This window comes from Tamandua tetradactyla, chromosome 6 (genome assembly GCF_023851605.1).
Source record: "Tamandua tetradactyla isolate mTamTet1 chromosome 6, mTamTet1.pri, whole genome shotgun sequence".
NCBI classification, from domain to species: domain Eukaryota; kingdom Metazoa; phylum Chordata; class Mammalia; order Pilosa; family Myrmecophagidae; genus Tamandua; species Tamandua tetradactyla.
The window spans coordinates 64,295,474-64,320,393 of NC_135332.1; the positions used below are offsets into that span (position 1 = coordinate 64,295,474).

Below are 24,920 nucleotides of genomic sequence, written 5' to 3' on the forward strand. Positions count from 1 at the left end.
TATTTTTAGATTGTAAAATTCTCTGTAGATTTTATTTTCTTGATATTAACAGGTCTCATGACCAAGAACTTCACATTTTGTGCATTTCTTTGGTCATCTTGCAGCTTTAGAATTAATTACTCTTCGCTTATGACTTTTGTGTGAACCTCTCTGCTTTTCACCCGCAGTTTGTTGACCTGGGACTCAGCAATATCAGCCCGTTCCTCAGCCTCCTCCAGCTCATGCTGGATCTTGCGGAACTTGGCAAGGTTGACATTGGATTGTTCCTCCTGAGAACACAAATGCATTTAAGAGGAAGAAAATTTGATGTTTTCTGATTCTTATTGCCTTTGTTACCAAAAGAAGCTACAGGATTTGCTTCCAGAAAGAGAAAGGAAAAAATTCTGTTATTTGTTGACATACTTGTATGGGCATCCCACAAACTTGCTCTCACTAGACTTAAGTTTCTGGAAAACTTAAGATGCTACAGTGACAAAAGGGAGATCCAAGTAGCAGGGATATGAATCAATCTTGTTTCTATAAAACAAACTTAGGAATTAGGTGCTGTGGTGGGATTAGGTGCCAAGAACCATAAGGAAGCTTTCAGAACTGACAGAGTGGAAAGATAACTGGAGCAAAATGAAGAAAAAACTGGGGCCTTCCTGAAATGGATTTATCATGAAGTTAAGTGAGGCTTAAAGTTCAGCACATTCCTTTGCACAGGCCCCTAGTAGTTCTGAGAATTGTTGGGAGTTGTGAAGTATTCTAGATAGGGAGAGAAGTGGATTGCAACCAAGAAGTATCTCTAAGTTAACACGTCTGATAACATTTTAAACAGGTTCCGAAGAAAGGAACCCAAATCTCTAAGGCTCTAGTAATTTGTGATGATTATTTTCTCATTCTAAGTAAACATTATTTTCCTGCCTAATTTTGTATTGACAATTTTGTGCCTTGGCCTTAAAGAAAACCGCTCATATTCCACAAACTTTGGGTCCCACAAAACTTGCATCTGCTCCCACAAAACCTTTATCTTTCATTGTGTGGATACTCACGGCCTCTTCAGCTTGTCTCTTGTAAGCTTTAACTTTGGCTTGTAATTTGTCCACTAAGTCCTGCAGCCTGAGAACATTCTTACGGTCCTCCTCATTCTGAAAGCGGTAGCAAATAGATAGTATCATTACTTGAAAATGTCTCTCTCTCTCTTTTTTTTCTCAAAAGCATTAGGCCTAGAAAATATGAAAATGTTGGGCACCTGGTAAGTGAGTTCCTTCACTCTTCTCTCATGTTTGCGCAGACCCTTGACAGTCTCAACGTTGCGCTTCTGTTCACTTTCAACCTCATTTTCAAGCTCCCTCACCTAGAAGAGATCAAAAGCATTTAACCAATTTGGCTCAAACTAGTTGCATGAGCAGGCTAGAAATTGAGTGAAGGGGTGAACCCACCCTGGCCTCCAGTTTCTGGATCTGCTTCTTCCCGCCCTTGAGGGCCAGCTGCTCAGCCTCGTCCAGGCGGTTCTGCAGGTCCTTCACCGTCTGCTCCAGGTTCTTCTTCATCCGCTCCAGGTGGGCGCTGGTGTCCTGCTCCTTCTTCAGCTCCTCAGCCATCATGGCCGCCTAATTAGAAAAGCAACCAAGGAAATCAAGGAGGCTATAGATGTCAGGAAATGTCACTGGTAAATCAATGGCGAAATGTGCCTGCAGCTCACATCAGTGATGGCCTTCTTGGCCTTCTCTTCTGCGTTGCGGGCTTCCTGGACAATGTCCTCCATCTCTCCCTGGATTTGGGAAATGTCTGTCTCCAGCTTCTTCTTGGTGTTGATTAGGCTGGTGTTCTGATTTAAGTTAATAAAAAAGGATAAAAGTACATTTAATTATAATCATACACGTTGTCAACTTTAACAGGTTTACCTAGTCATAAATTTTTTATCATAATGAATGCTATTCAGAATAAAAACCAAATCAGAAGTTAATTCTAAATTTATGACTTTTTCTCCTAAATTCTTCTAGGAAAAATTGAATTTTTGATGCCAAATATATTCAACTTTTTTCAGTGGCACAACCCAAAATATTTGAAGTGCTGTACCATGTAGCACACATGGCTCACAAAAAATGGACTTTTACGTTTTGGTTGGTCATTCACATTGGTTGGCTCCATATTTTAAGTACAAAAGCAGCATCATCATTGTTAGAAATATGTACCAAGAATCCTTACATTTTTGGAAAGTTGACAGTATTTAAGATATTCATTCAATTCAGGAATCCTAATAATAAATGACTAAGAAAAAGGTAGTATTTTGATTTTATTTTAAAATTATTTGAAGTATGTGATTTTAACATTCCCCTGATGGCTATTTTTATATGTTGCCTCTTTAAAAATTGTGCAACAATATATGTTTATTGTGAAAAATAGTAGAACATAGAGATTAGCAGAAAGAAAAATAAGTTATTTTACTCTCACTATCCAGAGAAAAGCATTGATAATACTTTTGTTTATACTTCTGAAAGATTCCTATATATATATATTTATTATTATTATTATTATTATTATTTACATGGGCAGGCACAGGGAATCGAACCTGGGTCTCTGGCATGGCAGGTGAGAACTGCCTGCTGAACCACCGTGGCCCACTCCTTTATGTTTTTAACAAAAAAATCTTGCTTTGTTTTTATTTGTAATTTGCTTTTTTCTCTTACTGTATTGCGGAAATCTTTCCTTGGCAATATGTATCTACAATGGCTGCATATTAGTCATCATGAAGACATACCATCATTTATTTAACAAATCTTCTATAATCAACAAATACTATGTAGCAAATAATGTTGGCCTCCATGAATTTGAACTTCAGAGATTCTTCATATATCCCATGGAGATAGCCTTATATGCCTAGGTGATGCATAATATTATTTGGTTGCCAATTCACTCTCCTCTATTTTATTTGCCTATCTGTTTGCAGCTTAGATTGCAAAAGACAAGTTGGCTGCCAGTGTTGTATATATGGCTATTAGTTGGTGGTCTTTTTATAAAAGTTTTTGGAACTCCAGATTTTTTCTAATCAACATGATAATGCCAGCCCATAAATATACTCATGAACCAGCTAGATCCAGTACATACCAGCCTCACTCTGTATGTTTTCCAAAACTCCAAGAAGGGACCAGTACCAATATAACTCCCTACTCTATAAACAAACTAATCCTCTCAAATTGTCTTCAGCTTCAGGGAGTATATTGGCTAAATACATAGCCCCGAGCCTCACCTGAGTGTGCAGGAGTTGTACACGCTCACTGGCATCCAGAAGCTCTTGCTCAGCCATCTTTCTGCTCCTCTCAGTCTGTTCCAGGGATGCTCTTAGCTCCTCAATCTCAGCCTGCATCAGGTTGGCTCTGCGCTCAACCATGGCCAGCTGCTCTTTAAGGTCATCTTGGCCTCTAATGGCATCATCCAAATGTATCTGAGTGTCCTATACAGAAAGAAAAATTTGGCTTTGACTCTTGCTCCAACTAAAGCAAGTACAAATTTAGGGTCATGTATACACTGAGATCTTAATAAATTAGAATATGATTAGTTAGGAATATTTTACAAGTTCTTTTTAATGACAAATTATTTGTAGTCTAGGGCAACAGTTCTGCTCAAAATAACATGAGGTGGAGGTATTTTAGTTCACAAATCATAGAAAAATGCCATGACTGAATCTACTGAATTTTGGGTCAGGAAAGTATCCTTAGAGATGAGATGGTTCAACACTGTTATTTTATTTATTAAACAAATGAAGTCCAGTAAAGGAAGTGATTTGAGTAATGTTGTGTAACTAAACTTTCTCATCATTTTCACTCTCACCACTTTGTTTTCTCTTCAGATGACACGGCAAACTCTACCTTGGGACTTCTATAATAAAGCTTTTTCAGATGTATGCATAAAAATTTGAACTTATTATGGTATCATTTAGATGATTTATAGCATACATTCCTCCTAAAATGCTAAATCTTGAGTTATGCCATTGTACTTGGACTGTATGAGGTCATGTGTGTTTACCCCAACATACCTTCAGTATTCCTTGTGTGTTTCTAAGGTTCCTTAATGCCTCAGCAGCCTGGCGGTTGGCGTGGTTCAGCTGGATTTCCATTTCATTGAGGTCTCCCTCCATCTTCTTCTTGAGCCTGATGGCATCATTCCTGCTCCTGATCTCAGCGTCCAATGTGCTCTGCATCGACTCCACAACTCTGAGATGGCTCCTCTTGAGTTGATCAAGCTCTTCATCTTTTTCAGCAATTTTTCGGTCAATCTCAGATTTCACCTGATTTAACTCGAGTTGGATGCGAAGAATTTTGCCTTCTTCATGTTCAAGAGATCCCTTAATGAAGGCAAATATTTAGGTTACCTAAAGAACACTTCTTGTCATATTGTGATAATTTCTTCAAGAAGGCATGAAAACAAAAAATCCCAAACTTCCATGCATTATAATTTAACCCATTCGTACTACATTCAATGGAAACAGTATTTCTCACTGAATTACATGTGTTATTTCTTAAAGATTTGCAACATAATAGATCTCAGTTGCCATTAAATTTTCAATTTATTTATAATGCATAGATGAGTAGCTGAAACATGTACCTCTGCCTCCTCTAGGGCAGCCTGTAGTTCACTCTTCTCTTGATCAATTTGTTTCCTTATTTTCTCCAATTCATGAATATGCTTTCCTCCCTGTGCAATTTGCTCGGTCAGGTCAGAAATCTCCTCTATAGTTTAATAGGCAAATATCAGAATTCAGTTGAGGAGAGCAAAAAATTGAAAAGATACCTCTCTACTCTTTTTGAAATAGAATGATTACAAAGACTCACGCTGTAAGTTCTTATTCTCTCGCTTCAGGGTTTCAAGGTGGTCCAGGGACTCCTCGTAGGCATTCTTCACCTTGAACAGCTCATTACTGAGAGAACGAGACTCCTTCTGGGATGCTTCCAGTTCCGCCTGAGTTTCCTCGTATTTCTGTTTCCATTCTGCCAGAATCTAGACGGATATTAGATATTAAACCTCTGTAATCAAGAACCATGCTAGTTTCCTCCTAGGGAGATTTTATCATGGCTTACCTTGTCAAAGTTCCTTTGCTTCTTATCAAGAGCTGCACAGGCAGCATTAGATCTTTCCACATCAATCATGAGGTCCTCCACCTCATTCTGGAGCCGCTGCTTCGTCTTTTCAAGAGAAGCGCATTTGGCGTTCACAGCTTCTACATGTTCCTCAGCATCCTGCAGACGCTGGGCCAGCTTCTTCCTGAAGAGCGAATGAACTCTATAAAGCTGCTGACTAGGAAAGCATATTTTCCATAGCATTTTATTCTCCTATGCCCCCAACTTGTTTCTAAATTAGCTTCTTGATACTCATTTTTATCTCTTCTGGAATTCTATTTTCCCTAGTGAGTTCTTTACATCAAGGCTTGTGAGAAATATTCATGAGGCGAGTGTATGTGGGTGTGTGCGTGCGTGCACATGCGTGTGTGTTAGAGAGACAGACAGACCCGGAGATAGAGAATGAATAAGCACTTGAGCTGAAGAGTGAGCACTGTGAGGGTGAAGAAGAAACGGCAACCACGAAGAGGAGGTGTACCATCAAAGAACTTAGCCTGAACAGGCTCTTCAAACTTTTCTAATATGTTTTTTTTTTATTACTCTACATATGAGGCACCTTGGCCCAGAGTGACATGTTCAGGATCATACAATTAATTAGTAACTTTCTGGGTTTGGTAACTATAGACAATAAATACTATTCCATTATTATGTTTCTCACATATCCTCCGAAGATTTACTCGCTGCATTGCAGCCTTCACTAATTCATCTAATCCATGATCTCTTCCAGACAACATCCTTATCTAGAAAGATCCCTCTGCAAATGCTAGCTAAACTCTCTTGTTCCCTTTTACTCTAACAACTTCTGAATTTGATTAATTTAGAAAGGCTTCCTTCCCAGGGAATATAATGGTTATTTTCCTTTCATCTGTTAACTCCCATGAGTTCAGCCAGTATCCATGAATAAGTCCACGGATACTGGTTGTTAATTAAATGCTGACAGGTTATGATAGTCCTGTTCTGAATTTTCAATATTCCAATTAAGAAAAAATGAGTTATTTTATTATGATGCTCCTAGTACTGTACTAGATGATCTCAATGTCTCCATTTTTCCCTATATTAAAGGAAATTAATTATACTTAATTCATAAAGGGTAGGCTGATAATTAATTCATCTTGGTGGGAAGAAATTTAAGATGCTGTGTAATAGACCAGAATCAGGGGTGGGCTCTGGTCTGGTCCCGTTCTCTACTGCACATACATGAGGCTGTAAGGAGAATATGGTGGTATCCACCACCCTACAATCAAATGGGTTGAAATCCTTCCCCTATCCCCATGCCTGGAATATTCTCTTTCCTCTCAATTTTTTTTTTTTTGCTGTTTGAAAACTTCATTTCTGCCCTGTCACTGAAAGCTCATACTTGGCCTCCTCCAGTTCCTCTGTGCGCTGAATGGCGTCCGTCTCATATTTGGTCCTCCACTGAGCAACCTCACTGTTGGCCTTGGACATGGCCCTCTGCAGCTCAGCTTTGGCTTCCTGCTCCTCTTCATACTGTTCCCTCAGCAGGTCGCAGTCGTGGCGAGCAGACTGCAGGGCGTGGGCCAACGCGTTTTTGGCCTAGATGAACCCAATAGTGTATAATATAAGTTCATATTCTGATCATTTACATTGCCCAGTGAAGTTCAATGGTGTGTCACTTTGTGCAGTTTGATCGGAAAAGTCAACTGTAGAATTCTCACCTTAGATTCCTCTTCTAGCTGCCTCTTTAATTCCTCAATCTGTTGTGTAAATGCTTGTTTGCCTCGGGATAGCTGAGACACCAGCGCATCTTTCTCATCCAGCTGTCTTGAAAATTCACCTGTGGAAAACAAAGCATAACCAATTTAATTATCTCATGCAGGTAAAGAATAACTTTTAAAAAATAAAAGAACATTAGAACCTCTTGTTATTCAAAAGAATAACCCAAGAGCTTTGTGCTTTTGAGGAGGTTGTTTCTTGCTTTTTCAAAATTTTATGACTTTTATTTGATATTTTAGGATTGGGGTTTTGTGAGCAATGCTGAAGCACAAAAATATCCCCAGGCTGGGGGGTTGAATTTTTTTTCCATTATAGTTTATAATCATTGCCTTTCATAATTGCACAAAAAATATGAAGGAGTAATAGATGACAAAGGGGAGTACATGATCTGAGAAATGGTTATGTTTGAGAGATATACATGGCTGGAGGGTCTCTTTGCATTTCTCCTCTTTCCAAAATCTGATCATGTGTGTTTACTGACCTGATTCTGTGTGTAAGCGTGCTTTCTGGGCTGACAGATCATTTATTAGGCGTTGGTGCTCCTCTTCCTTCGTTTTCAGTTCACTAAGCTGGTCCTCAAGGGTGCGGCACATTTTCTCCAGGTTTCCCTGTTGTAGGAGATTGAAACAAGGAAAAGCTGATACATTTCTGTGTGCAAGTCTGGGATTTGGAGAGCTGTAATTATCTGTGGAGAGGGGCTGAGCTCTCTTTATTTTCCTATCTAATTCAAAGACCTGTGCCTTGAAAGTAGTAGGGGCACATAAGTTTTGGGCAAATAAATGAATAAATGATTGCCAGAAATACAAATTACTGTCTTCTGGAAAACATGAACCTCATTTAAATTCTGCATCACATAGAATTAGCCTTAGATAAGGCTGTTTTCTTGTAATTACATTATTTCTTGGTGATGGTGCCAAAGTTTAAGGTGATTTCTGCAAATAAGATATGGTTGATTCAATACAGGGTTGCCTGTTAGGAATAATTTTTAAATTTGAGATAGCACTTAAGGTTTATGCAGTTGCACTCGATATAGTCCTATGTCAACTCAATTATTTTGAATCGTTGTAGGTAAAGGTGAAAAAGGGGACAAGTTAATAAAGACCTTGGCTTTGGAGACAGTCTCCATGTTACTAGCAAGGTCGTCAATCTCCAGCTTGAGCTCACTCTTCTCCTTCTCCAGTTTCTGCTTGACCCTCTGCAGGTTGTCGATCTGCTCCCCCAGCTCAGCCACGCTGTCCGCGTGCTTCTTCCTCAGGGTGGCCGCCGTGGCTTCATGCTGCAGCGTGGCCTCCTCCAGGTCCCGGCGCATTTTCTGGAACTCGGCCTCCCGCTTCTTGTTCATCTCAATCTGGGCAGAGGTCGCCCCGCCAGCTTCTTCCAGCCGCTCGCTGATCTCCTCCAGCTCCCGGGAGAGGTCAGAGCGCTGCTTCTCTGCTTTGGCCCGAGAGGCCCGTTCTGCCTCGATTTCCTCCTCCAGTTCCTCAGTTCGGGCCTGGAAATGATAAGTCGATGTTAGCATGAATTCATAGCAGTTTTGATTCTTGTAATGCCCAGAAAAGGCAAGGGTTATGACTTACCTGTAACTCTTTGATCTTCTTTTGAAGTTGCATACCAAGGGCCTGCTCGTCTTCAATCTTGCTTTGCAGATGGCTCATTTCAAACTCTTTCCTGTTAGAAAAGCAGTGCATTAGCTTTCTGTAAATTCTCTTACCAGTTTCTTTTTCAGTGTTTAATCGAAGTTCTTTATACAGGTGTTGAGGAAGTGAATAGTACATATTTCTCAAGTCAGTAAGGTGCCACTTTCATGAAACACAAAGTCAAGTGTCATTATGCATTTTTCCTGAATGTACTGAAATAATGTTTTTTTTTTTTTTTTTTAAACATGGGCAGACACTGGGAATCGAACTTGGATCTCTGGCATGGCAGGCAAGACTTCTGCCACTGAGCCACTAGTGTACCACCCTTAGAGATATCTTTTAACATAAACTTTATCTGAATTGACAACATTAAACAAGTTATAACTGATTTATATCATACTTACTTTTTTAGTTTCTCATCAAGTTGCTGTTTGTCATTTTCTACATCCATTGTGGATTCCTGGGCCAATTTCAGGTCACCTTCCAGTTTTCTCTTGGTTCTTTCTAAGTCCATGCGAAGTTTCTTTTCTTGTTCTAGAGATCCTTCAAGCTAAATTTGTAATGCATTTTATATATTCAATTTCTTAAGCACTGAACCCCATGTCCCCATCCTTCAAAGATACACAATTTTAAAAGATACAACAGATAGCATGGGAACCTTAATTATCATTTATAAAACCAGCAGTTAAAGACTCATGAGTATCATGATAGTTTCATGTTATACTTGTTCACTTCATCTTAAGAGGAAACCCTTTGTTTTTCATACTTACATCATCCACCTGCTGTTCCAGCTTGGTCTTAGCTTTGGTCAGGGTGTTCACTTTGTCCTCTTCTGCCTGCAGGTCATCCAGGGTCTGCTGGTGGGCCTCTTGGAGGGCCTTCTTCTCCTTGGTCAGCTTTGCTATGGTTTCATCCAGGCCTGCCATCTCTTCTGTGAGGTTTTTCACCTAGAAGGGTAAAGAAGAAGATGATCACTGCTCTAAAACAGCTTAGTTGGATGGCAGAACCTCTATATAGTACAGCAAACTATATAATTCCTACCTTGTTCTCTGTGGCATGTTTCTCCTTTTCAACCTTGGCCAGTGTCAGCTCAAGGTCATCTATGTCTTTCTTGAGCTCTGAACATTCATCCTCCAGTTTCCTCTTCTTGGCTGTCAGCTCAGCATTGATCTCTTCCTCATCCTCAGCTCTCTCAGTCACTTCCTTGATTTTGGCTTCGAGCTGGATTTTGGCTTTGATCAACTGGTCACATCTTTCTTCCGCATCAGCCAAGGCATCAGCTTCCTAAAGGGGGAAGTGTCAAATGGACAAAATTTTATTCATTTCAGTCTACTCTTTAAGTATAATAACAGTTTTCCTCCAAATATCTATGTGAGGAAGGACACATAAAAAAACAGACTTTTGGTAAAAATCTGCAACTTTTTAAGCTTTGCTGCCTTGGAAAAGTCACTCGTTTATTTCTTGGACTCAATTTACTAACATATAAGGCAGTATTAACTTATCCTTTTTTCTTGCCCTGATAAAACAGCGTAACTTCTATTTTATGCAAAAAGTATTTACCAAGGAAAGAATAAACTATCTAAGAAAGATTTTAGGGATATTTTTATAACTATGTTTATCAACTACTAAATTATGTGAGTATGCATAGGAAGATATGCTGCATAATATCCCTTGACTCTATTTTTTCCTTTAGGTCTGAGGCTTAGTATTTTTAAAAGGCAGACAATTACAGAAAATGTTTCAATGGAAAAATTTAGTTATAAACCTTAAATTGGAGACATTTTCATATCCAGTCAGCCAGTGATTGAATAATAAAATGTGACTAAACTGTGCAATATATGATACTCACAGATTGAACTTGGAGTTGTAAATCATTTTTCTCTTGCATCATAGCTACCATTTTTTCTTCTAGTTCCTTCCTCTTTGCCTCTGACTTGGCCAGCTCTTCTTTGGTCTTCTCAAAATCTTCCTTCATATTGGCCATCTCCTTTTCTGTTTCTGCACTCTTGAGAAGGGGCTTGATCTTGAAATACAGCTTCATCCAAGGCCAGTGCTTCACATTCATGAAGGCACGGACATTGTACTGGATGCAGAAGATGGATTCCCTGTAAGAAAAGAAGGATGCAAGTGAAAAAGAAGGTGGGAAGTGATCATGCACCCAACAAAAGTAATGAGTGTATTAAATTCAACTGTGAAGCTGTAGAGAAGGAAAACTTGTGCTTGGTCCTTCACCTCCTTTCCACCATCTTCTTGAATTCCACTCTCATCAGGAAACCTCTGCACAAGGCTTGAGTGCGTGTGATGAGTTGAGCTAGTTTGTCATCTCGCATTTCCTCTAGAACTCCCAAAAGGCCAGCTTTAAAGAAAACCTTGCGGAAAAAAAAAGTTAAATGTGTTGTTTCCACTCATGATTAAGTCCAAAGATGATAAAATTATGATAGATAGAAATTTGAGTTGGTAGTACCTTGGTATGACCAAATTTGTACTGGGTATGGTCAATATCAATAGATCCTAGAAGTTTCTCAGAAGCCTTCTTGCTGTCAATGAACTGACCCTCTGGGATAGCACTTGCATTTAGAACTTTGTATCTGTAAGAATAAAAATAATATAAAACTGTGTTCTTTTTTCCTTTAAAAAAAAAGAAAAGGTAGAACTCTTGGTAGTTATCATTGAAATGGCCATAGACTGATTTTTGGAAACAAGATGCCATTAAAAAATTAAACCGTACTCTGTGTAAGACTAGGGAAGATAAACTGAAAAATTTCTGATAATATAAATTAGGTTTTCTTTCTTTTATGATCATTTCATTCCTCAAGTAAAATTTTTAAAATGTTTTAACTATATGATGATTTTGTTCTGGACTATAGCATAGAAAGGGAATAAAAGGTAAGCAAATGAGACACAAACCTCTGTTTGAAGTCTGCATACAGGATTCTGCTGGGGAATCCTTTCCTGCAGATGCGAATGCCTTCAAGCACACCATTACACCTCAGCTGGTGCAGGACAAGTTCGTGTTCCATGGCACCTTATAAAAAAGCATGTTGACATGTTTTCTATGTGATAGCCTAAAGAGAAGTTGCACTAGGGTCTTCGAATGATGTGAGAAGTGTCTTACCAGGAGTTTTAGTTTCATTGGGGATGATGCACCGTACAAAGTGCGGGTGAGTGCTCCTTAGGTTGGTCATCAGCTTATTTAAATTCTCCTATAAAACCATATAAAGTTTAAAAATAAGTTCTAGCTGTGTCTACATCAGAGTCCCTATCAGTGATCCATAGTTACTTGGGCCATGATTTCACATAGAGTTATCTCAATGGACAAGTCATTATGGCCAGGAGGAATCACAGATAGAAGCTATAGTTAGGAAGTTACGGATTACACAAAGCCAGTCATCTTCAGTTTATTTTAATCTCAAGCACTGCAAGTCAGAGAAAATCTGTACTGAGACTTTGGATTTATATAATAAATTCAACTGAATGCAGTGGTTACTTCTGAAACAGGGTTTGATTTCATGCGAAATTTGTATGATTTCAGAGCTCTCAGACTTGGAGCTTGCACAGGAAATGGTTCATTTATCATAAGGTTTGATATGAAGAAACACACTGTGCATCTTATTTTTGTAAAAAATTTCCAAGGCATTTTTTCAACACATCACTACTTTCTTCAGTTTCACCATAGATTTCTGTGTTTTAATTTTTTGTTATTAATTTTTTTTTACAAAAGTATCCTTTGTAATTAAAAAATATACCATACCCTGAACAGAGCTGACACTGTCTGGAAAGAAGAACCCTTCTTCTTGCCACCCTTCTTTCCACCACCGCCACTTTCTGAAAATAAAAAATAAAAAATTTAAATTTACAAAAGCCTTTTAAGTACTATCTACATACATCAGAACTTCCAAAATCTCCGTATTACGTATTACAAAAAATATGTAATGTGTCCTCTGTGACATTTCCTCAGAGAAGAGGCAGAGGTGCATGGTCGGGACCCAGGTAGATGAACCTCTGCTCACCTGCAGGGAAGCCCTATTTCTTATGTTGCCTGTATTTCCGTATTCCATTTATACCTCTGGTCTCAGAGAAGGTAAAAGGACAGAACTTCCAATTTCTCAAGCACTAGTATCCTGACATAGGACTTCCTTATTTCTAACTTAGCTGGGTCCTTGAAGGAACAAATGTTGTGTAAGTGGTAGATTTGAGTTGTAATAAACATGAGCAAGTCACTTAATCTCTCTAAGGTTCTGTTTCCTCATTGGTGAAATGAGTCATGGGAGTAAATGATCTATAGTATCAATTTTAGATCTGAGAGTTTAGGATTATAAAACTGTATCACACTTGTTAAATATACTTCCTTTCATTAGATCCATATTGGCTAGTGTTTTTATGTTAGGTTTTGCTGTAGCTCTGTCTCTGATAAACAGGATTTCTGTTTTATGAATCATGGAAAATATTGATGCTATTAAAAATAACCACCTTCAGCACTTTGTGCCCCAGAGAAGAGGTTTGCCAGAGTCTTCATTGCAGACTTCTGGTACAGCCCGACCACAGTCTCGTTCAGGGGGTCCTTGTTCTTGTCCAGCCAGCCCACGATGTTGTAGTCCACGGTGCCGGCGTAGTGTATCAGTGCAAAGTGGGCCTCAGCCTTGCCTTTGGTAGGCTTGGGTTTCTGGAAGTTGTTGGATTTTCCAAGATGCTGTTCATACAGCTTGTTCTTGAAGGAGGTGTCTGTTGCCTTGGGGAACATGCACTCCTCTTCCAGGATGGAGAAGATGCCCATGGGCTAAGAGTAGGGAAAAAAGGGAATCACACTCCAATGGTTTATATACTTGGTAGAAACCTGGAAATGTAATGTTTTGAAAGACTTGGAATGATAAGAAATTAAACTGACACACCCCACCTTATTGCTTCTGTTACTAAAATGTAAAACAATCATTATGTACCAAGGACATATGGGAAATATATTTGCTAGAAAGACTCATTTAAAAAAAATGAAGTCCATCTGTGCCATTTGACAAACTTTATGTTCAAAGTATAAAATTAAATTCTAAGAGAACTATTTCAAAGCTGAATTCTTTATTCCATAAATAGATTTATCTGAATACTTTCTTTCCTACTGACAATATCATTTCCTTCACCAAATCTAAACATGAAGTAAGTATGAAGAGAAGAGAGATTATGTATAATGACTAAAAATGATCCATTCCCAGGAGAAAAAGTGCATCTCATGTTCTATCATTAAAACTTTTCTTGTACTTTAAGCTGTACTCCCTACCACTGTGAAGTTAAATGATGAGAATTTGGTTTGCCACTTTGCTTTCTAAACAGATTGACTCTTTTCAGTGGTGAATTTGATGTGAAAGACTGGAAGAAATTTCTACATTGATTATTTTGTTCAGTCACAAATTGTCTTTCAAAAACTATTTTGTTCTCGCCTGCCATGCTGGAGATCTGGGTTCGATTCCCAGTGCCTACACATGCAAATAAAAAAAGAATTAAAAAAAAAAACTATTTTGATGATCTAGAAACTGAAATACTAAGGAAGAAAACAAATGCCTTTTTTTGAGGACTATAATACAGTTTTCATGAATAGCAGTGATATCATATCACTAAATTAAAATACTTGTTTCCCAAATTGGACAGACCTCGTCCGCTTTTACACTCTATTTTCATATTTTTATCAATTTTTAACTGAGGATTTGAAATTTATCAAGATGGAAGTTGCATTTATTTCCACAAAGGGTGGGGTTCATATATAACCACATACTTTATTGGTACCTATAGGTACATGATGAGCCCTCAATACACTTTTTGAAAGTGTTTAATGATTGCTTGAGGAGTTTTAACATACATAATTACTGCCCCATCTGCTTGATAATTGGGAATTATATAAGGCTCACTTTCCAGATAAGGTTATAGAGAGGTTTGGTATTGATCAGTTGTTATCAGAAATAGAGAAAGACCTACTGGCTACTACAATGGGAGGGCCAACCTTCCAACTTTGAAGACATCTTGATACCTGTCTGATACAGTATGGTATGTGTATAATACACCATCATGGGTACATCTACATTAATTACAATATTTAGAGGACCAGCTGCAACTTCATCCCTTTTTCCCATACATATGAAATCATGCATGAATAAAAGTGAGGATGAATGAAGTTAATTGTGAAACTCTTTCTCTGTGTGTCTCTGTGACTGTGTAACCATTTCTCCTCAAAATTCTATACTTTATTTATTAGTCCCTTAGTTGTGACACATAGTATAATTGATCAGTCTGAAATACTCTTGCTCTGAGGCTCGTTTTTGAGAATTTTGATTGTAGTTAGGCAAAGAGAGGTGGACATTTTGTTTTTCATGTTTTGAAGTCCTGGTAAGTCATACAAACCTTCTCGATGAGCTCAATGCAGGCCGCCAGGTCCATCCCAAAGTCGATGAACTCCCACTCGATGCCTTCCTTCTTGTACTCCTCCTGCTCCAGCACAAACATGTGGTGGTTGAAAAACTGTTGCAGCTTCTCATTGGTGAAGTTGATGCACAGCTGCTCCAGGCTGTTGAACTGTAGGAAAAGATAGATATAGGGCATTATTCAAATGTAAGTATATTTATCCACAGAGAAGCTATTAGTATTTTCTTCTGTATTTAGGACATTTTGGTTTATTAAATTAGAAACCTGAAAGTTGTTTTCTTCATAAAAGGCATAATTCTAAACAAAGGAGAATTGTCTCCTCGAATTCTTTGATTTCCCAGTAACTGCATAAAATCATGCATAATAACAAAATGCTCTTAAATGAAGACATCTTTTAAATCATTCATTAGAGTAATCTAAGAAAGTGTTTCTGCATTTATCTATTTGGATCTCAGATAAGTTTTGAATATTTTAACCTCTCATAAACTTTCTTTGACACTTCTAGACTTGAAAGAATAAAATTCTCTCTCTTTTCCTATTTATCCATTTTCTTGTTTTGATATCTCTTCAAAGACCCATCTTCACCATGAATCCAATTTGTACTTTTTGTAAAGATCATTTGGATGCTCTAACAAGATCAACCAAATGACTAGAGATTTGCATTTAATAATTTTCTTTTATTTCATTACTCACATCAAAGATCTCGAAGCCAGCAATGTCCAAGACCCCGATGAAGTACTGCCGGGGCTGCTTGGTGTCCAGCTGCTGGTTGATGCGGGTGACCATCCACAGGAACATCTTCTCGTAGATGGCTTTGGCCAGAGCACCCACTGCATTGTACACCTTCAGGAAGAGTGGCAGATTAGTTTTTGAATTTGGAAACAGTGATAAACCCCTGAGTCTCTTGTGATTCCAATGAAGCAGGGGATTAAGGCTTGTTACCTGCTGCACAGTCTGGCCTTTGGTGACGTATTCATTGCCGACCTTCACCCTGGGGTAGCAGAGGGCTTTGAGCAGATCAGCTGAGTTCAGACTTGTCAGATAGGCAGCCTTGTCTGCAACTGCAAGGTGAGAATGATGAAAACACAGCTTACACAATCTGAAGTGTAAAAGATGGTGAATACAGAGAAAAAAGGTTATTTTCAAAGAGTAATCTGTGCAAATGTGGTAAACCCTATTCATTTGTTCATATTGCTTCTGACACACTGCCACTGTTCATGTTAATTTTAGTTTTTTTTCTCTTGATGATAATTTGGACCTTGGGAAATAGATTCTCTGTATTACTGAAAACTAGTCACAAAAGTTCAAGATCTCTGTTTCTTTTAATACGTGTGTGCATCAGTCATCCACTTTGTTTTTCTTTCTGTAAAATGGAACAAAAAATTTTTTTATAAATGAGTAAAGAATAACTTATAAAAAGCCAGTGAAGAACAGAAATTATGGGCAGAAATCACATTTCCATAAATCTGTTCAGCCATGTAAAACATCAGTCTGTGATGTCTTTCCGCTAATATTTTTTCCTTTAATGAGATAGGTCAAAGAAAGTAAAATCACAGTCCCTTGTCCCTGAGAAGGTAACAGTGTCTGTAATATCAATCGGAAGATATAAACAGGGAGTGGTACCTTCAGTGCCATCGGGCTCAGCCTGCTCTTCCCTTTGCTTTTGCTTGAATTTCATGTTTCCATAATGCATCACAGCACCTGTGAGCTTGTAAATGGCCACCTTTTCATCAGCACTGAACCCCAGGATGTCCACAGCACTCTGTCAAAAGAGTGAAATTGACTCCCCTCACTATTGTCACCTTGGAAGTCACCCTCGGGACACTGGAACCTACTTCCCCACTTTGTTCTCTTCATGCCTTGCCTTACATTTGACTAGTATTTTGCAGTTTTCTTTTTACCCACATATCAAAAATGAGAGTTACGCCAGTCTTCTGATTTGAGTCATGCTGTCAGATTAAGATGTTATGTGACTTGTCCACACTCACTCAGTCAGGACTAAGGGCTACCACTTTTGTGGCCAAGACCTGTGCATTTCCCATTTCTCTACCTCAGCCTGGCCTTGCCTCCCAAGTTCTTATGTTTTATCTTCTCTTGGCATTCCTTCTGCTTTTCTGCAGTCTCACACATTTCTCTTTTTGCTCCTCCTTTCTCATGTTGTCCCCGTCTAGCATGTCATCACTGTCTGCCTTCCCTTCCTAATGGGCTTGAAGGATGCAGTTGGAAGGAGGGTGTGAGAACTGCAGTGACCTCAGGTATTTCTTCCGATGCCTCTCTGCTATCAGGTGGAGCTCAGGTGTCTGTGAGAGCCCAGGAGCAAACTCCACCTGGTTATTATGCACACCGAGAAGAGTCATTTGTGAAAAGCAAATCTTTATTCTTTAATTCAATATTTTTGTGTTTCTTCTTTATCAGAATTTTGATCAGCTTCTTAGCTGCCTTTGAAAAGGCTTACATGCGGTGTGGGGGTGGGTGAGGGTGGAGAGGAGGCCTCAGAGGCAGTAGAGGAAAGATTTTTATTTGCCATTCTTATCCTCTAAGACTCTTTCCCCAGATTTTTGCTTTCCAGTTCCATTTGGTTTGCTAATTTTACCTATTTACAGAACTACACATTATTTAGAACAAGAAAGCTATATATTATTGTTTAAACATCCAGAATAGGGAGTATTTCACATCTCCATAGTACTTTTGGACATATAAACATAACAATGAGTTATAAAGAATAAAAGCCAATATTTACAAGTTAAAGGCACACAAATAGTTTTCGACGTCTTCAAAATAATATTGTAAAAAAAAAAATTTCTAAAAGCACCTTTGAACCTTATGTTAAGGGTGTTGAGATATTCCTAATGGTATCAAAGTTAAAGCTGATAGAAGAAGGTTGACTGTTCAGAAATTTGAAAGAAAACATGAAATATGTATAAAGTAGATATCGAAGGAAAATAAGCCAAAAATTAATAATCCTTATTTTTAGAAAAAACAGAGAGTTAAGGGTGAGATCTGTAGTTCCACAAACAAGGAGAAAGGCTTGTGGAGTCCCCAAAAGAATATTTTTGACACAGAGAACCCATTTATTCTAATACTGCTTAGAGAGGAGAATGCTGTACCAGTAGCCCCCAAAGGTTAATTTGAAACAAAGTTCAGGTTAACATCTGACTATAGAAGAACTGTGGGAATTTCTATGTTCTATTATCAAAAAAACCAGAAATATTGTAACTCTTTCCCAGATTCTTGGGTCTGGGATTTGGCCTAAAATAGAGAAATAATATAAAAATTAACCAAAAATGGCTAATAAAAAAGAATAAGAAACGAATTAGCAAAAACTTGCAAAAGACCTTAAGTTTATTACAGGCTCTTTGTGAGGGCTTTGAAATGTCCTGTAATTTTATTCCACAGATAAAAATATCCAAAAGGCAAATCCTATTTAAAGTCTTTTTGCTAATGCTAGTCACTCTATTAGAAGAGAGTGCTGGAAAGTAAATTTGGTTTTTCCTGGTTGGTCCGTTTTACTTACGTCTGTGGCCATCAACTCCTCCTGGTCATCAATGCTGGGCACTGTAATTTCACCTTGACTGACAAAGGCAAAGTCGTATGGGTTGGTGGTGATCAGAAGCATTTCTCAACACATGGAAAAGAACATATATGGGCAGAATTATTGGACCGTCAAAAACATTTTGGAAGGATTTACTGAGAGAACTGTTTTTCTTAATAGGAATACCTCAAAGATGCTTACCAATAAGCTCTGGTTTCTTGTTGGACATGATCTGATAAAATATGTGGTAACTTCTTTCAGCCTTTAGCTGGAAAGTAACTCGGGATTTCTCTAGCAGATCTGGAAAAGTATAGTAAACACATTTTGTAAAAAAAGGCAACAGTGAAAACTTAAGTTTTGGAAAAGTTCACAGAACATAGGTGAGAATAAGATTTTCCAATTAGTACCACAAAGAAAAGAATTCTTAATCACTAATATATAATATTAACTTACATGTTTCAATATCTGCGGAAGCCAGTTTGCCTGTAGCACCAAAATGGATCCTGATGAATTTACCCTTAAAAAGGCAAAGGATGACTTATTGTGTATATATGAAAAAGACAGAAGATAATTCTTAGCTATGGACCATATGGATGAAAAAGATACTGCTATCACATGTACAGAAGTGCCTGTGCTGACTCTCACATGAGAAGAAAGACCAAGAGACTTACAAAGCGCGAGGAGTTGTCATTCCTCACGGTCTTGGCATTGCCGAAGGCCTCCAGGAGGGGGTTGGCGCTGATGATCTGATCTTCAAGGGTCCCCTTAAAAGAAATGAATGAGATGGATAAAACAACTCTGGAAGGGATGAGTTACAGTCTGCTGAAATAAATTCCCCTTCACCTCCCTCCCTTCTTCTTTTCCAGTATTCTATAACTTTCAAATAAGGCTTTTTAAAATGAGCAAGAAAGAGGACAAACTGGGGAGAAGAGCACTCCAATGATACGGCCTTGATGTCTATACCCCTCAGGCCCACTTTTTGTTCCTAATAAATGGTTGCCCATTAAAACTGCCATACATTGCCTTATCCATCTCATTCTTACAAGCCCTACTATGAATGACTTTCCCAATTCTAGCATCGTGTGCAATTGGTTGCTGTGCAGGTTGCTATGCTATACCAAGATCAGAACTTTTAAAATCTATTATTCCTCTGTCCTCAGATTAATATCATATTCACCTGCATTTTGCCAGAAGTAGTTTCCTCCTTCTTCTTCTCTCCAGTCACTGCAATTGTTGCAAAGTACTGGATGACACGCTTGGTGTTCACAGTCTTTCCTGCCCCGGATTCTCCACTGTCAGGACCAAACAGAGGAAGAAGTCAATCTAATGCAGCAGTAACCACGATCACAATCAAAACTCAGCAGAGAGGTGTGTGGGTGGTTCAACGGTAGAATGCTTGCCTTCCATGCGTGAGACCCGTGTTAGATTCCCAGACCATGCCTCCCCATCCCCACTCCCACCCCCAAAAAACACAAAAAGCAAGGCATGAAATCTACGTACGTAATCAGAATTGACTGGTTCTCGCGATCTGTGAAAGAGACACCAAAGATAATGTCTATGGAAACATACATAACCCATAGATTGAGACAGTGCTTGTGACCTTAAAATTGTCTTTTAAAAAGTCCTCTCTGTCTCTGTCTCTCTCTTTCACACACACAAACTGTATCAATTTGTTCTTTTGTTCTTTAATATTCTTTTAAAAACAGGTCATAAGAGAAGTACTAACTAATCAGTGTGTTACACTCCTCAGGCCTTTAATGTGCTAGAATATGTAATGCAGTATTTCACCATATTTTTTCATGAGAATATTCTATCAGAATCAGATAAATAGCAGTTTTATGTTGTCCTATTCTGTCACTTGGTGGAGAATTCAGAAATCTGTCATTCATGTCCAATCCAAGGTTTCATGTAGGCTTTTGTGGCCTTCTCTGTATGAAATTTTAAAGCTTATTTTTAGAAGAGATGGTATATTAACTCTAAAATGTGGAGTTGATGCCTACATTTTAAAAATTTTGAGTTGAATTACCATTAATAAATTTGAATTTTAGCTTAGAAATCTAGCAGAATTCCCTGTAGTTTTGTAACTGGTACATTTCATTCTAAATGGAATTCTCCAATTTTATTATTGCTATTGTATTTGTACTGATCATTTTATTTTTAGGGTATCAGTCCTATATTTTCTGTGTTAATTAACCAGTATACAAACATTTAATAAATAACTATAAAAATTGTAGGTAATTATGGGTTCACTCACCTGTCAGCATGAACTGATAGGCGTTGTCAGAAATGGAGAAGATGTGGGGTGGGGCCTCCTGGCGCTTTTTGCCTCTGTAGGCGGTCACCACCTCGGGGTTGTACACCGGCAACCACTTGTAGGGGTTGACGGTGACACAGAAGAGGCCCGAATACGTCTGGGGAAATCAGAAAATTAATCATTTGGATGTTGTTCGTGTTCAGAGAGAGAAATGGAGTAAAGAGATGCTCAGGGGCTCTCACGTAGATCATCCAGGCTGCGTAGCGCTCTTTGAGGTTGTACAGCACGGCAGGCTCGTGCAGGTGGGTCATCATGGCCATGTCCTCGATCTTGTCATATTTGGGAGGGTTCATGGAGAAAACTTGATCTTCTTTAACTGTGACAGTCTGTTAAGCAAAGAAAAAATTAATAGGTATTAATTAAGTAGTAGAAAAGGGTCAATTTTGCCTCCACCCCCCCTTTTTTGTTTACTTACAGTACCAGCCTCAGTCTTCACTGTTACTTTCCCTCCTTCCCTATTCTGAACTATACTTTTCACATAGGACTCCTTAGCATCCACCACAAAAACTGATGTCTTGGCATCAAAAGGCTTGTTCTGAGCTTCAATTCGCTCCTTTTCAGGCTTTCGGAGGTAGGGAGCAGCCTCTCCAAAAACGGCCATCTCAGCATCGGAACTCATGTCTGCAGATTATCGATGGCAGCACAGCGCCGGGTGTACCTGGAGAGAAGAAACAGAGTCACAATGACTCAGGATTGGGGGTCACTGGTTGTCCTGCTCATTAAACTTTGAATGGGCTTCATTTGCTGTGATTATTTCCTGCCTTTAGAAAACACTCCCGTATACTACTACTGGTTATGAGAGATCATGTCATTGATTTAAAAGCCCTGCTTGTAGCTTAATTCTTGTGACATGTAAGCCTCCATCCCATTTACGTTGCCAGTTTTAGTTGTGGAATGTGTAAGAATTGATATTTCAATCAGTAACCTTTGTGGTGTCTCAAGTATGTTTAGAATGTTTTCTTTTTCTGCTTGCTTTTCTTTTCTGTCATTTTTGTTCCTTTTTTTCCTCTTTTTAACATTGCAGTGATACAAAGAAATGGAAAATAACTGTTTCCGTGACTGTACAATCAAAATAAACTACTTTAAAAACCCAAAATGTCTAAGAAAATTTTCTTCTAATCCCAAATAGTAACTTCCTATCAATATTGTATGTATAAAAAGCTCTATCTGTTCCTTCCAGGTTGAAAACTAGTAGATAACTGACAGGTATTAGGTAAGTAAGGGGAAAATAAATACAATAAAGGCTGAAGATCTAAGAGATGCTTTTGTCCTAAGTCAAAATTAAGTCTCTATTACCAGTTCTGAAATTGTGTGACAGCATTATTACCTAAATGGAACTTAATTTTACAAGATTCTTGGCTAAAATGTTTTCTGAATTTTAAATAAAATTTTGTTATATATATATACTTAATCTATACAACTTTCCATACTTAGTTACATTTCAACATGCCCATTATTTTTATCTCATTCTGTTTTGGTTTTGTATTTATCCCTCTCTCCTTCCCCCCCGCTCTTTTAAAAAATACCAGTTCTCTAAATATCTCTTCTGGTGTGCATAACCAGGATAAGGTTTCAAGTTAAAATGAGCTTTAACATTTTTCACACAGAAATAAGAAAATAAATCCTGTTGCCTTGGTGGCAAGGACAGGATGAGTTGCCAGTGCAAAGTGATGGCTTCTGTGGTGTGGAAGAGGGTAGGGTTGGTGCAAGGTGGCATTCTGGTGGCTGACAGCAACAGTAACAGTAGCAATGACAGCTGCTTTCCCGAAAAGAGTCTTGCTCTTTGTTATCAGCATTAAACTTCTGGACTTAGAATGTTAGCTGTGGAATTTGCGCCCTAAAATCAATCCAGTGCACATCCATACATCTTTTAATATCGGGACAGATATTGGAACATTTAATGTGAGGGTTTTTTATTTGAAGGAGGAATGTTATTCTGTTATATTATTTTTTGTTTTTGTGTGTGCTTTGGTGCTCAGCAATTTTGAATTAACAATGAAGATACTGCCATGTAGAGATTACTATAACGCTGTCTCTTCATGAAACACAGAAAGGATGTTACTCTTCTTGTCTCATGTCTTATATCAGTAGTTTCCCAATTTGTGGGTCACAGCCTCCCAGGGAGCCTCAAGGTTGTCACAGGGACCCTTGAACCCCTGGCAGTGATAACTGCCTCAAGTTCAAACAAGCCAGATTTTCACATGAGCCATATATTTTCTTTTTTTTTTTCCAAATGAATATAGGTGCTGTATTAATGAATAAAATGTAAAGTCATTAAAATAATTAGTAAATTTATAGTATATTTTTGTCATCGTGTATGTTCTTAACGTAATAGTAAAATTACAGGTCTCAACAAGTAGAGTTAGAGCAGGTCTGGTAAGTGTTTTGATTCCATAAAGGAGTTCTTGGAAACCACTGATTTAGATCATAGATGGCAAGATCTGGAAGGATTGTAGTAGTCAACTAGAGTCAAGCCTTCTTATTTTACTGATGAGGAAATTAAGGCCCAGAAATGTAAAGGGTTATTCAGTGTCACAGAAGTGGTAAGCAGCAATGCTGGGATGTGAGCCCTGTTCTCCTAAGTCTAGGGTCAGTGCTAATTCCACTGGTACACACTGGATTTCAAGAGACATAAACATCAACTGGGTTGACCTAGGCAACTAGGGGTAGTGAAAAGCCTGGGTTATCACCTAGAAATTTTGACTACCAAATCAATTTGTTGATTTTACCATGCAGTCTCTCCAATTTATCCTTTTTTAATTAAGTTGGACTTTTAATTAAGTAGTCCCTATTTGCTATTGCATGTGATGGTTGCATTCTTTTTGAAGTTATAAAAGCTTATGAAAGAGAAGTTTCATTGAATTTTATTCCATTAGATGGCCAGAGAGTCAAAATGTTTGAGTAGCCATTTTTAAAGAACAGTGTCTCTTTGTATCCTATTCCCAATACTGAACTAGAAAATAAAATGGTAGTCCATTAAGGCATACCAATAGAGTGATCCCTTTGTTCATTAGAGTGTAATAATAAATTGCCCTTACCTTTTGTATTGCCAGCTGAAGAAGATATCAGGCTCAAAGCGGACAATTTCTGTTGAAAGAAAAGAAAATAAGAAAAAATTTTTTTCTTCTTCCGTTTAACCATAAAATGCTACCTACTATATTGTATGCAGTGTTTTCATTAGGAATGTTGTAAAGAAAAATAATGATTTGGGGAATAGTAGTCATCTTCCTTAGATGAAAAATCATTATCAGGAATGTAAAACTGACCGAGTGTTCCTCTACTTGTACATACCTTTAAGAATTTTGAGGAAGGACAGGGTAGAAGCATCTCAACTTCTCTTTTATAGTGACCATTCTGCAAACACAGCAGCCACCTCAGCTGTCCTAGCTGGGAACCTACTTGGCAAACCCTTTTTTGGCAATCTCTGCACAATATTCACTGACTGGCTGTGAATGGATATAATTAGAAATATTTCTTGTCACCTTGACAGAGGATGATCCTACGGTTCTTTATAGGCATTTGATAGGGGATGGGGATTCAGGGCTTCTGAGGCTGTTCTCCAGCTTTGCCATTGCATCATTCATCACAGAATTCAAAGACAGGTTCCCAGTTACTTTCTTGCCTATAAAATTGGTCTGACAGAATGATCCTGATGTGAGATGGTTGGGACTAATTGATTTGTTTTCATTTAGAGTCACTAAGGAGTCTATTTGGGATGCATTTCACATCTGAAACACTAAGATTGGAAGCAGTGAGTGATGGCTATTAAGGCAGAAAATTCCTAGCCAGGTTCCAGAAGGAGAGGGTGAATTCTCAGATTAAGAGGTGGTGATGGACCAATGGGGAGAGTCATAAGGGATTTAGAGTAGATATAAACACTTCTGTTCCATTTCTGGAGGACTTACCATGGATATCTCCAGCTCACATGTTTTCACTAAGGGGACAACAGGATGCTGTGTAATGTTCCATGCATGTCTCCACTGCATAATGGAAAGAGACACAGGCATGCATTCCTAGTTCATGGGGGAAATCCTGAGGACTAGCTGTAGCTTTAATGAGGTGGGTACTGCATATTCTTATTTAAGATGGGAGGAAAAGCATGGTATCCACAGTACCCTCTCTGTGGGTTGAGAAAATGGGTAGACCATCACACACTCATAAATTGGGTCTCGGTGGTTTCACCACAAACACAGCTGTTG

General features: G+C 38.4%; 2 protein-coding genes across 11 annotated transcripts in view; one reads left to right on the forward strand and one right to left on the reverse strand.

Annotated features, from left to right (window-relative positions):
* Positions 1-24,078, reverse strand: MYH4 (myosin heavy chain 4). Of its 2 annotated transcripts, XM_077165977.1 has the most exons (40): positions 24,013-24,078; positions 23,760-23,808; positions 21,137-21,379; positions 20,904-21,047; positions 20,662-20,818; positions 19,908-19,935; positions 19,585-19,699; positions 19,079-19,171; positions 18,861-18,924; positions 18,609-18,707; positions 18,390-18,493; positions 16,499-16,637; positions 15,818-15,936; positions 15,569-15,718; positions 14,855-15,025; positions 12,941-13,247; positions 12,222-12,295; positions 11,586-11,673; positions 11,378-11,495; positions 10,935-11,058; positions 10,703-10,839; positions 10,320-10,575; positions 9,512-9,754; positions 9,241-9,417; positions 8,875-9,020; positions 8,411-8,501; positions 7,936-8,325; positions 7,315-7,441; positions 6,776-6,894; positions 6,457-6,653; positions 5,061-5,244; positions 4,815-4,980; positions 4,588-4,712; positions 4,019-4,327; positions 3,233-3,436; positions 1,685-1,810; positions 1,422-1,592; positions 1,232-1,336; positions 1,032-1,127; positions 1-269 (listed from the first exon to the last, which is right to left on the reverse strand). In XM_077165977.1, exons 3-40 carry the CDS (start codon positions 21,338-21,340, stop codon positions 117-119), a joined length of 5,820 nt encoding a protein of 1,939 aa, XP_077022092.1. In that variant the 5' UTR covers positions 21,341-21,379; positions 23,760-23,808; positions 24,013-24,078; the 3' UTR covers positions 1-116. The 2 variants fall into 2 exon arrangements, with proteins under 2 accessions (XP_077022092.1, XP_077022091.1); XM_077165976.1 differs by having other exon boundaries at positions 15,569-15,936.
* LOC143688250 (uncharacterized) overlaps positions 1-24,920 on the forward strand; it is a 298,694-nt gene that overhangs the window by 127,469 nt on the left and 146,305 nt on the right. The window lies entirely within an intron of this gene.